The sequence below is a fragment of the Mustela erminea genome, chromosome 8 (genome assembly GCF_009829155.1).
Source record: "Mustela erminea isolate mMusErm1 chromosome 8, mMusErm1.Pri, whole genome shotgun sequence".
Lineage (NCBI taxonomy): Eukaryota > Metazoa > Chordata > Mammalia > Carnivora > Mustelidae > Mustela > Mustela erminea.
The window spans coordinates 70,113,121-70,130,535 of NC_045621.1; the positions used below are offsets into that span (position 1 = coordinate 70,113,121).

General features: G+C 39.2%; 1 protein-coding gene across 2 annotated transcripts in view; it reads right to left on the bottom strand.

The window, feature by feature from the left end:
- Nucleotides 1-17,415, bottom strand: part of CHN1 (chimerin 1) — a 207,795-nt gene that overhangs the window by 148,335 nt on the left and 42,045 nt on the right. For both annotated transcript variants that reach the window (XM_032355997.1, XM_032355998.1), the window contains exons 2-3: nt 11,003-11,041; nt 4,390-4,445 (exon numbers count right to left, since the gene is read on the bottom strand). In XM_032355997.1, coding sequence (XP_032211888.1) covers nt 4,390-4,445; nt 11,003-11,041 — 95 coding nt within the window. The remainder of the gene's footprint in view (nt 1-4,389; nt 4,446-11,002; nt 11,042-17,415) is intronic.

Genomic DNA, 17,415 nt, shown 5'->3' on the forward strand with positions numbered 1-17,415 from the left:
ACGTATCCTCCAGCCTTATCCTCCCCAAACTGCCCCCCAAAGCACTCCTTACAGATAATTATTTCATTGGTTTCTGGCTTAATTCTTCCTATGTTTCTCTTTTGCAAAAATAAGCCTTATTTTTTTCCCTTCTTTATTACCGAAAATGAACCATAATTAACATAGAGGCACACCTCATTTTACTGTGCTTCACTTACTGTGCTTCACGGATACTGTGTTGTTTTTGGCTTTTTTTTAACAAGTTGTAGGTTTCTGGCAACCCTGCATCAAACAAGGCTATTTGTGCCATTTTTTCCAACAGCATTTGTTCACTTTCTGTCTCTGTGTTACAACTTGGTAATTCTCACAATATTCAAACTTTTCACTGTGATGATCTGTGATCAGTGATCTTCAATGTCACTACTGTAACTGTTTTGGAGCACCACAAACTGCACCTCTATAAGACAGCAAACTTAATAGTGACATATACTGTATTCAGACTTCTCCATCCATGGACATTCCTGCATCTCCCTCCTATTCCCCCCAGATCTATTCCCTGAGACACGGCAATATTGAAATTAGGTCAACTAATAACCCTACAGAGGCCTCTAAGTGTTCAAGGGAAAGAGTCACATATCTCTCTATTTAAATCAAAACATAGAAATGATTAAGCTTAGTGAGGAAGGCATGTCAAAAGTAGAGACAGGCCAGGGCACCTGGGTGACTCAGTGGATTAAGCCACTGCCTTTGGCTCGGGTCATGATCTCAGGTTCCTGGGATGGAGTCCCGCATCGGGCTCTCTGTTCGGCAGGGAGCCTGCTTCCCCCTCTCTCCTCTGCCTGCTTCTCTACTTACTTATGATCTCCATCTGTCAAATAAATAAATAAATAAAATCTTTAAAAAATAAAAAATAAAAAAAGTAGAGACAGGCCAAAAGCTAGGCCTCTTGTACCAGTTAGCCAAGCTGTGAAAGCAAAGGAAAAATTCTTGGAAGAAATTAAAAGGACAACAGGGGTGGGTTGGAAGAAATCAGAGATGGAGACAAACCATATGAGACTCTTGACTCCAAGAAACAAACTGAGGGTTGTAGAAAGGGAGGTGGGTTGGGGGATGGGGTAACTGGGTGATGGGCATTAAAGTGGGCACATGCTAGCATGGGCGCTGGGTGAGACACTCAACTAATGAATGCCTGAACATTATATAAAAAACTAACTGAATTTAAATTAAAAATGATTATAATAGTAAAGTTTGTGCCATGTTTATTTTGCCACAATAAAAAGAATTAGAATCATGTTTTTTAAAAAAGTGCTACTCCAGTGAACAAATGAATGATAAGAAAGCAAAACAACCTTATTGCTGATAATGGAGAAAGTTTTAGTGGTCTGGATAAAAGAGCAAACCAGCTAAAACATTCCCTTAAGCCAAAGCCTAATCCAGAGCAAGGCCCCAGCTCTCAAGTCTCTGGAGGCTGAGATTGGTGAGGAGGCTGCAGAAGACAAGCTGGGAGCAAGCAGAGGCTGGTTCGTGAGGTTTAAAGAAAGAAGCCATCTCCACCGCATCAAGGTGCAAGGGGAAGCCACAGGTGCCGATATGGAAGCTGCAGCCAGTTCTCCAGAAGGATCTAGCCAGGATTATTAATGAAGGTGGCTACACTAAGTAAAAGATTTTCAATGTAGATCAAATAGACTTATATTAAAAGAATATGCCATCTAGGAATTTTGGAGATAGAAGTCAATGCTTGGTTTCAAAGCTTCAAAATACAAGCTGATTCTTGTTAAGAGCTAATGCAGCTGGTAGCTTTAATGCAACTGGTAAATTTAAGTTAAAACCAATACTCATTGGCCACTCCAAAAATCCTAGGGCACTTAAGAATTATGCTCAATCGGGGCGCCTGGGTGGCTCAGTGGGTTAAAGCCTCTGCCTTCGGCTCAGGTCATGATCCCAGGCTCCTCGGATCGAGCCCCACATTGGGCTCTCTGCTTGGCGGGGAGCCTGCTTCCCTCTCTCTCTCTCTGTGTGCCTGCCTCTCTGCCTACTTGTGATCTCTCTGTCAAATAAATAAATAAAATATTTTAAAAAAGAATTATGCTCAATCTATCTTGCCTGTGCTCTATAAATGGAACCAAAAAATCTGGATGACAGGACATTGGTTTACAACTTGAATTACTGAATATTTTAAGTGCACTGTTGAGACCTACTGCCCAGAAAAAAAAAGATTCCTTTCAAAATATGACTGCTCAGTGGGGCACCTGGGTGCCTCAGTGGGTTAAAGCCTCTGCCTTTGGTTCAGGTCATGATCCCAGGGTCTTGGGATCGAGCCCCGCATCGGGTCTGTGCTCTGCAGGGAGCCTGCTTCCTCCTCTCTCTCTCTCTCTCTGCCTGCCTCTCTGCTTACTTGTGATCTCTGTCTGTCAAATAAATAAATAAAATCTTAAAAAAAAAAAAAATGACTGCTCAGTGACAATGCACTGGGCCACCCAAGAGGCCTGATGGAGAGGTGCCGTGAGACTAATGATGTTCTCATGCCAGCTAACACAGCATCTCTTCTGCAGCCCATGGATCAAGGAGCAATTCTGACTTTCAAGTCTTATTTTATTATTTAAAAAATACATTTCATAGGTTATAGCTGCCACAGATAGGGATTCCTCTGATGGACAACTGAAAACCTTCAGGAAAGGCTTCACCATTCTAGATGTCACTAAAAATAGTCATGATTCATAAGAGGTCAAAATAACAACATTAAATACAGAAGTTTGGAAGAAGTGGATTCCAACCCTCACGGATGATTCTGAGGGGGTTCAAGCCTCCAGTGGAGGAAGCACTCCCGCTGTGGTGGAAACAGCAAGAGAACTCGAAGTGGAACCCGAAGATATGATGGCAATGCAGCGATCTCATGCTGCCGCCTGAGCAGACAAGGAGTTGACTCTTACAAATGAACAAAGTAAAGTGGTTTCTTGAAACGGAATCTACTCCTGATAAAGAGGCTGTGAAGACTGTGGAAATGACGACAAAGGATTTAGAGTGTTACATAAACCTAGCTGACAGAGAGGCAGCACGGTTTGAGAGGACTGACCCCCGATTTCAAAAGAAGTTCTGCTGTGAGTAAAACACTATTGAACAGCATCGCATGCTGCCAAGAAACTGTTCATGAAAGGAAGAGTCCACCAATGTGGCAAATTTCACCGTTGTCTTATGTTAAGACATTGCTACAGCCACCTGCACCTTCAACAACCAGCTCCCCGATCAGGCACAGCTATCAGCACTGAGGCATGGACATCCACCAGCAAAGAGATTCACCCCTCACGGAAAGCTCCCATGACAGCATTTGCAGCAATGAAGTATTTTTAAATTAAGGCACGTACGTTGTGTTTTCAGACATAATGCTATCACATGCTTAATAGACTACAGTGTAGTGTGAACATAATTTTATACGCACTAGAAAACAAAGAAACTCCTTTGACTTTCTTTATTGCAGTGGGTCTAACGGAAATTATCATATCTCCAATGTCTATATATATCTCTCTATATATTTTCTTTTTTTTCTATGTATATTTTCTATCTGGATATCATTCCAGATCAACTCATAGAAATCTTCCGTATTCTTCCTAATATCCCAGTTTATTTGATCAGTGTCCTATGGACAGAGTTTAGGTGTTTTCTAATATTGTGCTGTTACAAGTAATCCTATAATAAACAACTCTGGGCATATGTAATTTCCTATTTGTACAGGAAATTCATGAGGGTAAACCACCAGAACTTGGACTGGGAGATAAATGCAGACCCAGTCTTGTGAGCTGTCATAAAACCCTGCTAATATTCTAGGCCTTCACATTCGTACTGGCCATATATGAGTGTGTTTGTTTCTTCACAGACGTACTAGCTAAGCATATTCGAATCTTCTGAACTTCTGCCAATTTGAAAAGGTGACAGTGGTCACTCCGTGTATTTTAATTTGCATTTCTCTTATTGTTCATGAAGCTGAATATCATTTCACATATTTTATTAAGTCATAACTTTTTTGGTGAACTGTGTCTTCTGTGCATTTTTAAAACCACAATTTAAATCTTTTCTTAACGGAAAAGTTACTTCAATAATGCCTTCAAAAAAAAATAATGCTTTCAAACTTGGTTTCAAAAAGAATAAAAAATGAAAACTGGAAGAATATATGACCTGACTAAGAAGAACACTAAATATCATTTGAAACTATAATGTCCCATTCCACACTGTGTTCTGAATAGTCCATTAAAAAGTGGCAGTTGAATGTTACGAAAAATGCCTTCAAGTACAATTTCTTCGCACTAACAAACATAATTGGCTAACCCCACAAATAACCCTGCCGCTGAAGAAGGTCAGAGTTCAGGAAACAGGCACGGGAGAGACATTTTGTTGTAACAGTTTCGTCACACCCACCTCGTTAGTACAGGTAATTCTTCGAGGATGAGGGGCTTCCTGTTGCAACTGATACACTGTAAAGACAGAGAGTAAATCATTCCATATGAGCTCATAGAAAACGTCCTTATTCTTTTAAGTGTTTGAGTTTATTCAATTAGTCTCCTATGGACAAATATTCAGGTTTTTTCTAATATTCTGCTATACAAATAATTCTAAATGTCCCTTTTGTAGAAAGTTTGACTATATTAGGAGTCACAAATTGGCTGCTTTTTTACATTCCCAAGAAAACTGTGGTACAGTCCTATTTGCTATTAAATTAAAATTTGTTAAGAGCAATGCAAAGAATGCAGAACAATCTAAACTTAATGAAAGCCCAAAAGCAAGCATAAATAGCAAAATCAAAACCCATACAAATGTCTTTTTACCTCTTAACAAATCAGTACTGGGTATTTGGCTGTGTTCTCCATAATCTGGTCTTTTATTTTCTCCAATTCTTGGTGGATGTACTGCATAAATCATGTCTCTCATATAAGCCAATAATGGTTATATATTCTTAAAGCACATTATTACATGTCAAACTTGAAGCTAAAATTAGGATTTATGTTAGAAGTAACAGATGTGCTGCTTTTCTCCCCTATTTATACTGCAAACGTCTATCTTCAAAGATAATCTCCCTAAAAACAAAATTTCTGAGCCAAAGTTACCACCGTTTCTTCCACTGAGCAAGTGCAGCACAAAATAGAATTCAGGTACTGAAGGAACTTTGTTAACTACTGAGGAGGGTAATTTTTAGAGTGATACCAATACTATGATATTCTACCCTCCCTTCAGGCTTTCTGATTTGTAATGAAGAAATAAAGAACAAAAAGTGGTAGTCATCAGAGAAAGTATGCTTATGTTTATCTAAGTTTATCTCTTGGAGGTATTTTTTCTTCTATTTCTACATACATAATCACATATAATTGAATGTAAGTTAATAATGTATTTAAATACGTCGACATTTTGTCACCATAACATCAAACTAACCAGCCTTCTGCAATTGTCAGATAATGAATGACTTAAATTTCAATTGGACAGGGACCCTTGGGTGGCTCAGTCATTAAGCATCAACCTTTAGCTCAGGCTGTGGTCCCAGGGTCTTGGGATCCTGCCCTCATCTGGCTCCCTGCTCAACAGGAAGCCTGCTTCTCTCTCTCCCACTCCCCCTGCTTGTTCTCTCACTGTGTGTCTATCAAATAAATAAATAAAATCATTTTTTAAAAAAATTTCAGCTGGACAGGGACTCCTGGGTGGCTCAGTCAGTTAAGCATCTGCCTTCCGCTCAGGTCATGGTCCCAGGGTCCTGGGATCAAGCCCCACATGGGGCTCCCTGATCAATGGGAAACCTGCTTCTCCCTCTCTCTCCACATGTTTGGTTTGCTGTCTTCTAAATTTAAACCTGGTTTTTTTGTTTGTTTTTTTATTTGTACTTGTACTCTTCTCTCTCTCTGTCAAATAAATAAATAAATTCTTTAAAAAAAAATTTCAAATGGATCATTATATAGACTCCACTTCTGATATTTTTATATTTATCATAGGGACATATGGAAATACACTTAATTACACTATACATATATACACACATATATAATTAGACTATGTACACGTATATATGTATGTATATACCCAAAATATACACCAAGCACATATACAGACATACTTCACTGTTCTGTATTGCTTTGTAAAGGGAATATATACTCTGGCAGTTAAGAATCTTAACTCTTGAAACAGATCACTTGGGGCTTGAACACTGGAGCTCTGCCATCAAACCTACATACTTTACCTTGGTTTCCCTCATTTGTAAAATGGAGATAATAATAGTTTCTACTTCACAGATTACTGAAAGAATTAAATAAGTTATTATATGTGGGAGATGTAAAATAGTTGCTAACACCTAGAAAACACTCAATAAAGATTATTAATATACATAGGTGACCAATACTAATACATAGAATTATTTACATTAATATTTGGTTGCTAGGATGTTTCTTGAATTCACCACCAAAACCAGGGAAATGCTGTAATTTAAAAGGTACCAAGACAACATAGCTTTCCTACTTAAAAACCAAAAAACAAACAATCAAACAAACAAAACCCACTCCCTCATAATGTATGAAATTCTACTGATAGAAATGAATTCCTCTGTCTTTTACTCCTCAATGCAAAAATGTCTGACATTTTATATATTAAAAATAGTTTTAGATATCCATATTTTATTGTGAAAGTCTATTTTTCAAAAATATTCCTGTGAATACATTGTTAAAGATAGAGATAAGGGCGCCTGGGTGGCTCAGTGGGTTAGGCCGCTGCCTTCGGCTCAGGTCATGATCTCAGGGTCCTGGGATCGAGTCCCGCATCGGGCTCTCTGCTCAGCGGGGAGCCTGCTTCCCTCTCTCTCTCTCTGCCTGCCTCTCCATCTACTTGTGATTTCTCTCTGTCAAATAAATAAATAAAATCTTTTAAAAAAAAAAAAAAAGATAGAGATGATATGGAAGGAATAGTTCTCAGCTCTCGGAGAATGTTAGAAAGAGGAGAGACCAAGTCTGTCCAGTGCTGAGACTGACAAAACACACACAATACCCAGACACCCCCAGATAAATCTCTATCCTCCTAACGGAAGCCAACACATGATTTGCACAAAGGGAGGATTCTTCAGGTCCACTCCTCCATATGGCTAACTAGTCCATGTGAAAAGTCAATGCACATTTCCACTCTTAGTAATCCTCAAAAGATCAGTTCTTCTTTATCAAGAAAGTGCTTGGGAAAGTACCGTCACCTATGGAAACTAAATTATGAGAACTGAATGGTAGTCAAGAAGAACCTTAAAAGTTACTGGAGAATATAAAACATCGATTTTGATTCAAAGCACAAATACTGAAGTATATGGTTATCGCCAGTTATAGATTTACCCATTCACTAAGCACACATTAAGATAAGCCAATTTAAAAAAAAAGGAGTGATAATATCGTCACATGAGAACTGTAGCCTTTGTTTTAACCCGTATTTCAAAGGATATAGCTGAGCTTCATGGAAAGGAGTAATTTTTATACAAATGTTTCCTCATTTGCGACCAATGGTTGGTTTACCTTTAAGACCCATTTTTAACAACTAACATAGAAGGGGGACCTCAGCTATTGTAGAACTGAATGTAACATATGAATTCAAGGAATACCTATCGGAAAGACCACTGAAAAGGTCACCATAATAAAGACTGACTAATTTAGGCTCTTCTCAATTTAGAATTCTTGGTAATTTAAACTGGAACTCAGGTGAAATTTAAATTGCACAATCATTAAATGATTCACCAAAAATTAATTGCTGAATTCAAGATGAGAAGACATATGATTAGAGTACTTAACATTTTTCAATCGCCTTAGAAATGTCAATGCTTATATTGTCATTGGTGAATTTCTCAGTACCCTGAGACAGTAACAAAATTGTTAATTAAGTTTGGCGATCACAAATAGGTATCTTGAGGTCAAATAGGCTCACATGTTTGGTTTGCTGTTTTCTAAATTTAAACCTGGTTTTTTTGTTTGTTTTTAAAGATTTTATTTATTTGTCAGAGAGAGAAAGAGACAGCACAAGGAAGGGGAGCGGCAGAAAGAGGGAGGAAGAAGCAACCTTCCCGCTGAACAGGGAGTTGAATGTGGGACTCAATCCCAGGACCCTGGGGCCTTGACCTGAGCCGAAGGTAGACACTTAACCGAGCCACCCAGGTGCCCTAAATTTGTTTTTAACATTTAAAAATTAAGAGATTTAACAGTAACAACAAAGGTAAAAGAGAATTCCACTCCCAAAATATCAGAAAATGTGACAACATCCGAGCAAGGGCTCGATAAAGGGGAGCTCATTATGACCCACTCCCTGCAAACAAGGCATCCAGGCTCCACTTCCCCTCTGGGCCACGTGGCACACTCACCTTGTTTATTACAGGCTAAGGCCCTGGTTTAAGTCAAGCAATTTGTATCAAAAAGCAACAGAACGGGGGCGCCTGTGATGAAGTCCCAGAACCTAAGTCAGGTTCGGTGGGGTGAGGAGGTTCGGAGCCGACGACTAAAGAAAGAATTCTTAAGACGTCCTTTGGTGCAAAATGGTGGTTTATTAAAGCACGGGGACAGGACCCGTGGGCAGGAAGAGCTGCTGCCCCGGGTTGTGAAGGTGGGCATGTTATATACCCCACGGTTGGGGGGAGGTGGTGAAGGAATGGGAGATTTCGACAGAGTTCTCACATGCTAGGGAGGGCCTACAAGGTGCCGGGGGGGAGTCTTTGCCCTTATGGCTTGATCAATGTCGTCTTTAGGTCAGGCACTAACATCAAGACAATGGGGGATTCTTGGTGGGGCATTATGATCTGGCTATCATTTACGTTCCTTTCTACCCCAGTCTCCTCCAGTTTATGGTGGGAGGGGGACATTAGGGCTTCAGGAACCAAGAGTTATTTGCCTCTGGAAATTTGTGCTATTGATAGGGTAACCTCCCTGTTTAGGTCTCTAGGACATCTTGTAGGGCAAGGGAGATTCCTGTTCTGCAGGATTGCGATCCCTGCAAGTTAACTATTTATCGTTTTATGGCGATCAGGGGTGCCTGAGGAATGCTACACATATGGAGGGGAGCGGGTGAAGAGGGGGTGCAAAGCGCCAGCTTTTGCTTTGTCCTCAGCCAGCCTCCTGCTCCCTCATCACCTGGGTGGTTCAGTCAGTTAAGGGTCTGATATTTGATTTCCACTCAGTTCAGTCTCAGGGCTATGAGACCCAGCCCTGCATGAGGCTCTGCACTCATGGGGACTCTGCTGGAGGATTCTTCCCCTCTGCTTCTCCGGCTGCTTGTTCTTTCTAAATAAATAAATAAAATCCTTTTAAAAAAGGCAATAAAACTATATTTACTTAAAAAGAGTCCTGGGGCACCTGGGTGGCTCAGTCCTTAAGCGTCTGTCTTCGGCTCAGGTCATGATCCCGGGGTCCTGGGATTGAGCCCCACATGGGGCTCCCTGATCAGTGGAAGCCTGCTCCTCCCTCTCCCACTCCTCCTGCTTGTGTTCCCTCTCTTGATGGCAAATAAATAAATAAAATCTTATTTAAAAAAAAAAAAAGAAAGAGTCCTCAACTTAGGCATCTTGCTGGTTTTATTTTCCCACTGGTTCATATTTTTAAGTTTATAGAATTACGTTGGGTGGGGCTCAGGCATTGAGATTACTAAAAGAAACTATAAAATTCAGTAGCAGAATTGTCACCAAAACAAAAAATGCCATTTTAAAAAATGTAATAGCTACTGTAAGACATTTAGAGTTACAAAAAATACAAATCACCCATACATTTACTGCTCAATATTCTTCAAGGGGGGAAAAAAATCACCACCATGATTTAATAACTGTGTGAGGCTTCATAGATGATCTTACACAAACAAAAATGTGCAAGGTACAAGTCAGAGAAAAGGGAACAAAGGTAAATTGAAAACCCGAAAATGTAGACAAGAATCTTAAACAGGCTTCTAGCCAATGAGAGAATGAGATAAAATCTCTAAGAAGTAAAGAACATTAGTCATTTTTATACATTCTTTGAACTATACTCCCCAGAAATAAAAAGGCACCAGCAGGGATGAGGGGAAAAAGCCTCTATGGCAATATTTTTAGAGACTGTTCATATTTTACTTACTATAATTAGCCCAAAGTAGCAACCTATTAAAATAAAGCTATCTGTTGTTCTGGGAACATAAAACCAAGAATCTGAATCGCTGCTCCTTCGTCAGCAAATTCCAGCAATGTACCGATACCAAATTGAGGATAACTCAACATTTACAAAGATGTTAAAAATGGGTATTTAAAGTACAGGTTTCTTAGGTTGCTTATCCAACTTTATAGATAAACAAAACCTTCCAGTACTGCTGTCTGCAATAGTGCATTCATGGATTTATTTTTAAAGCTACTCTGATTATATGAATCCTCTTTCCACTTTTTAAAAATCTGAAATATCTTTTACTTGAAGAAATAATATTCTCTAGGGAGAAAGGAAGGGAAAATAAAGGACTAAGAACCTAAACTCTCTGGAAACCATTTTTACTCTAATGCAAATTTTAAAGAGCAATATAGAATTCAAATTCAAATGCCTCCCTTTTGTATTTGGGAAAGCAATTCCTATAAAAAACAAACACACGCAAAAACCCTCTTTTCTTTTGTCTCTTTTCACCCACTCATTCTATCAAGATAGCCCCCTGACTTATCACTTACACAGTACTTTCTCATACAAAGAATTAGGATTTGAGAATAACTATACTGCTTCAATTCTTAGTTAGCTTCTCTTGGCACTAGTTTTTATCAGCCACTGAAAACAAGTGGCCTCAAGTTCAATATGGAATTCGACGCAAACTCAGAGGGATGAGATGCATTCCAGACATGCAAACCATAGACACACCTTATGGATACACTCCTGTTTTCCCACAATTATTTCTGGGCTATTCTCAAATCCTGCTATAAATTAATTTTTCAATAATGGGTATAAAATGAAATGAATCTTCCTATTTAATGATCTTATTATTTCTCTATCACTTATAAAGCATGATAACCCACGCAATTTAAAATTATTTGTATACTCACAGTAAGATTTCCAAACAGGAGGTCTATATTCATCTGTATCTGGAAGAATAAACACAAAATTAACATTATTGAATATTGATATTTAATTGCATATATTTAATATAATTAAACTATATCAGTATATATTTACACATATATTTAATATATATTTGTTGAGGTCTATGTGTCCTAGGCATTGTGTTAGACTCTAAAGGGCATTCACAGGTTTTTTAGTCTTGGTCCTTACTTTCTTGGAGTACAGTTTCACAAAGATGTTCAAAGAAAGTTACTGTATTTATCCAACTGGTTATCACATAACAACACCAAGGTTAATTTTTGCAACTCATTTCTCACAGTCACTAATAGTCAGTAAAGTCTTTGCATCTTCGGGCATAACCCTGTAACAATTTCACTGAAAGATCCCTTAAATCAATGGAATTTTTCTTTTTCAGTAATACTGACCAGGTAACACTTAATCCTTGGAGATGTACCTTTCCCATCACATTTGGGGAATTCCAGTATAAATGGTTTTATTAACATCAGGAGAGAAGAGCAGCAAGGTACTTCTTCATTCATCATGGATAACCACAACCAAGAAATGAGAAACATTCCGTTGGAAGACAATGCATCCAGGGACCCACAAAGGACATGAGGTTAATATCTGCTCTTCAGTCCATCTCCCCTCACTCTGCCTGAATGAGGACTTAGGAGTGTAAAGAGGTGGAAAGAGATGGGAATACAAACACATGATGGGGGGTCGGGATTAGAAAAAAGAGAGGCACCAGTATGGTCTGGCATCTCATCAGTAAAGCGCAATTCAGTATTAATTCTGTTGGTCTGAAGCTCTGCCTCCAAGATCACATAGCTAAATTGGCAGACACAGCAACATGGAAATCTGTGGCCAGCTACGTCACCTAGTTCTGCTGGCACCCGATATAAACCCATTAAGGAGTCAGGTCCAAAAGATCCAGGTCTCCAAGGAGGCAAGAAAATTCCTGGAAAGTTTATCGTGAAGGTTGGATCTAGCATATGTAGGTTAAGTAAAAATGATAATAAACTCATCATTCCCCTCAGCCTTTAAACACTTCACTAATAAACCACACAAATATTTCAAGCCAGAGGGCTACAGCAAGACTATTAATGACAGGCATAAGAACACAAAAAAGGAAATTCTAAGCCACGTAGAAATTGCTTGGCACTCAGGAGTGCTCAAATATATTTTTTAATGAACAAATAAAAGATTATATGAATAAATGAGTAACGAAGTAACAGAGCAAAATACAGTTGGTTCTCATTATTTGTCCTAGTTATATTCTACAGAGGCCACCTTGAACACCGCATAAGTGAATGATTGCTCCTAGCGGAATACACATGATTAGGTTCCTGTATGCCTCTAGTCACAACATTCTCTTCAGCCCATCAATACATAACCTTGTTTTATTTGTGCTTCTGTTTAAAGACACCTTATTTAATAAACATTGTGATTCATTAATACTGAACTCATGGCCAACAGCACTTTAACTCCTGACTCGGGGAAGCTCATCTAACACTTGTATCTTTCTCTGTAAGATACATCACAGCCTTCCCGAGCTTAGCAACCCCAGACATCACTATGTTTGGGGGCCATTTTAAACAGAGAGGACAAGGGAAGCTCCACGTTTTATACTTCTTCTGGACCCTACCTTATGTGCTTCTTCCCTTGATTTCAATTTGCACTTTCTCTGTAATAAATCATGACTGTATTAGTCATGTATCAGTGACTGACTGTATCAGTGATCACTGAGTTCTAGGGAGTCCTTTCAGTGAATTATCAAGCCTGAGAGAAGTTTGAGGAAACCCCCTCCAACTTGCAGTTGGTGTCAGAATTCAGGGAAGCCTTTGGGACTGTGCCTCTAACTGTGTAGTTGGCTCTAATTCCTTACAAGCCCTGTGCAAAGACTGTACAGAAGCAGTAAGAGCCTTCTGCAGACTCCTTTGACTTTGGAGAAGGTGAGAAAGAGGCTAATTCTCGAAATTCTGCCCCTGGGGAATTGTGTATCTAGTCCTAAATGGGACTTTCTTAGGGAGCATCAACTTTTACTTAAAGCTGTGTGACTTTAGGAAATTTACTACCTCTCTGAATCTTACTGTCTATGGAGTAACATCATCGTCTAAAATGGGAACAGTAACAACACAGGTTTGTTGTGAGGTGCAAACCAGGAGTCATACATAGAGCTCCCTGCACTTAGGAGACTTAGTAAATGAGCTCCCTCTCCTGCCCTCATCAAAAGTGAATTTAAAAACACAGTGTTGTTACCATATTAGCTGCAGGCCATTGTCAATTATTTCAAGCTGTGCATTTTCTTCTTATTTGTTCTTCCCTGTATACCTACTGTATTACAGAAGACACGATTCAAGATGCTACAGATCACAACTTTGTGACCAAATAAAATGAGCATTTAACAATTAACCAAGAACTAGTGGGAGGAAAGTTTGTTGTTTCCCGTAATATTTAAACAATTCTAATGATTAGTGACTTTTAAGAGTCAAGTTTGGGTTTTAGAAGTCTTTTCCTAGCAATCTATTTTTTGCTGATGGGAGTGCAGACTGGCCCGACCTCTCTGGAGTGCAATTAGCAACACAAGTCCAAAGCCTTTAGAAGTGTTTAATAGCTATCTGTTGCTGCAGCGCTCAAATAAGATGCTCTCTAAAAGAAAACACTTAAAAATTATGACAATCTTCCTTATTTTAAGGCTGGCAATCTTAGGTCATGTTGGTCTTTTTGTTGACAAAGTTAGGCAATGGGTAAGCACCACCATCCTCAGAACTCAGGGGAAAGGAGCCCATGGAGGGGACATGGCTGGATGGTTTAGAAAAACATGCCCCAGCCTCTTAGCGAGCAGCATCAGGTACTAGAGTTGGGGAAACTGATTTGTCAGGATCCTACATTCTTCTGGAAGGGAAGAAACAATACCCCACTCTTTGATTCCTCAGACTCAAAGTTAAGGAGTTCTGTTATAGAAGAAGCTCATAGCTCACACCAAATCCACTGGCAAGAAAAGACAAGGACACTCCTGAAATAAAATGACCTTGGAAATGGATTAACTGAAACTAATGATGAAGAGCCACCCAAATGGCTTATGGGCTTATTCTGACCCAGCATGGGGCTGATGAGACAAGTGTCCTCAACCTTCCCAGCATTGAATCGCTGAGGGTAAGAACATGAACTAACGAACCGCCACCTGGACCTCCAAGTGGGGTCACTACTGTGACATGGGCCACGTCTGGCCAGAAAGAGCATCCTAGCAGCAGTTAGGCAAGCCACTACCAATAAACAATATGGGGCTGGTCTTTAACACTGACAGAAAGTGATAAGGAATACAGATGGTGTACTATCATAGTGCACATCTCCTTCTGGCCTTTGGAAAAGGATGGGACCACTGCGGGACTGAGTAAGACTGCTGGGGCTCAAATATGGAGGAGGAGGAGGCTGCTTAAAGAGGAAGACACTGAACTTCCTACTACCTGGGGCGCTGATTAACCACCACCACCACCAACCACCACCACCAGGACTACCATCACCACCATCACCACCACCACCACAGGAGTATATTTGGCCCCTAACTTTATATAAAAAGACATGCTTGTTCCTTCTGTGTACCTTCTGACCCAGCAGTTCTGTTCTCTTTCTAGGAATTTATTATAAAACAATTAAGGATATTTAGAAAAATCACAATATAAAAGAATATCACTATAATATTACTTCTTTTTTAAAAGATTTTGTTCATTCTTTTACAGAGAGATAGGGTACAAGTGGAGGGAGGGGCAGAGGGAAAGGCAGAGAATCCCAAGCAGACTCTGCACTGAGGGCAGATCCTGATGTGGGGCTCGAACTCTTGATCTTGAGATCATGACTTGAGCCAAAATCAAAAGTCATCCTTTGATGAACTGCACTACCCAAAAGTAGTGATACTATTTTTAAGACTAAAAAACTGGGAGGCACAGTCCATTAAGCCTCAAACTGTTGGTTTTGGCTTAGGTTGTAATCTCAAGGTCATAAGATTGAGCCTCGCATTGGGCCTCGCACTGGGCATAGAGTCTGCTAGAGAGTCTCTCTTCTCTCCCTTTGCCCCTCCTGCTCATGCTCACTCTCTCTCTCTCTTTCTAAAAATAAATAAATCTTAGAAAAAAAAAAAAAAGACTAAAAAACTGTATGTATTCAACCTAAACACCCAACAACTAAAAACCAATATGATCAATTATTACATATTCCAGTTTGAAGATGCCTTGACTACATCAAAAGGACTTCATTTTGTAATCCATTAAAGGTCTGTTCTCTTTTAAATATTTTACAACTTTTAAACTAGTGATTCTCAAACTTTTGGTTTCAAAAATCTAAATTCTAAAGAACTTTTAATATCTACTGATATTAACCATATTACAAATTAAAATTGACACATTTTAATTTATTTTCTTTTTTTTTTTTTTAAGATTTTGTTTATTTATTTGACAGAGGAGATCAGAAGTAGGCAGAGAGTCAGGCAGAGAGAGAGGAGGAAGCAGGCTCCCCAAAGAGCAGAGAGGCCGACTTGGGCTCGATTCCAGGATGCTGGGATCATGACCTGAGCCGAAGACAGAGGCTTTAACCCACTGAGCCACCCAGGCGCCCCTATTTTCATTTGTTTTAACAAATTTTTATATGTTACTTTGTTAAAGTGTTATTTGTTCATTTGTTAAATAATATAAAAATTATATTTTAATACTTTTATAAAAGATAACTTTATTTTTCAAAACAAGAAACTTGTTTTACATTTTGCAAATATCTTTAATGTCTGCTTTCATTGAAGACAGATTCTCATACCTGCCTCTGTATTTAATATATTGTGATATCACTTGCCATGTATCTTCTGGAAGAAGTGTGTTTCCCCAAACACACTTTGAGAATAACTGTTTTAAACCATGATTTCTTTGGCATATCTAGGATACAGGGTATAGTGAGCTAAGATACATTTCATCTAATAGAGAAATACAAAAGTTAACAAGAGAAAAGAGATGAAATTATGTGGTCTTTTAGCAGTCTACAGTCCTTTCAGCTTGTTCAAAGGAAGTTACGGGCCAAAAAGTACCAGACGTCTGTGATCTGCCTACAGCTAAAAGTTTTAAGGGCTCCGCTCACCTTGTTTTGATTCTGTCAGAAAAACCATCTACGCCAAGCATATAAACATGAGAGACTTCCATCACTAGAGCACAACCAAGAATGACAGCCAGACAACCTATGAACCCAGGTCAGCTCACCTTAAAACCATCTTTAAAAACCCAGGGACAGCTGCTTAAAATAAACTTAGCATGATATGGATGAGTGTTTAAATCAGGTACCTACCTACAAAATCCATTAAAAGATTTTCTTCCTTGCCTGTGTCAGTAATACTTGTGTATCTACTCAAAAGATAATTTTATTTAAAGAAAGTTATGTTGGCATACTCATGTTAAAATAATCAGAAAGTTTCATTCATTCAATAAATATGTACTAAACATTTCTATGGGTAAAAATGTCAGTTATGAGGTGGGTCCAGATGTAATTTATGCCTTCAAGGGAAGTAAGGAAAATAAATGGGTATTATTATACAAACAAGGTAATATAATATAAGTAATAGACAAGAGAATAATAAGAATAGTACAGAATACTCTTTAACATAATAGGAGTTTTACAAACTATCATTTGGTCAAAATGATTGGCAAGAACGGGTCCCCAGTATTTGCTGAACTAATGAAAGAATAGAAGGAAAAGAAGGGACCATTTTTACTTTTTTTTTTTTTTTTTAAGATTTTATCTATTCATTTGACAGAGAGAGGACGAGCACAAGCAGGCAGAGGAGCAGGCAGAGGGAGATGCAGGCTCCCCACAGAGCAGGGAGCCCTGCATGGGGCTGGATTCCAGGATCCTGTGATCATGACCTGAGCTGAAGGCAGAGGTTTAATTGACGGAGCCACCCAGGTGCCCCAAGAAGGAGTCATTTTTAGCCAGAGTGCCAAAAAAGAAAAAACAGAGGTGGTATCCTCTGATGAGGGCTTTGAAAGACAGATGATTTTTAAAGTCAAGGGGCTGAAGGAAGGAGACTGGAAGTAAGAGGGAGAACAGCATTCTGAACATAGGAACACAGCGAGTGAAGGCACAGAAACAAGAGAGCTCAGGAAGTGTTTGAGGAACCACAAATAATGCAGACTGGTTGAAATAAAAAACACACTGAGGAAAGCTTGAGACTCGGGCACTGGAGGGATCCTGGGCTGAGTTGTCCAGGAAGCATCTATAAGTAATGACATGTGTATTCTTCTGCTGGGTCCTTACTTCCCACGAAATACTCTGATGTCTACAGAGAGAGGGGTACTGTAGCCAGGCCCAGAACAATTCTCATGAGTTGGAGAAAACAAGCCAAGCAGCAGGAAGGCCAAAGGTA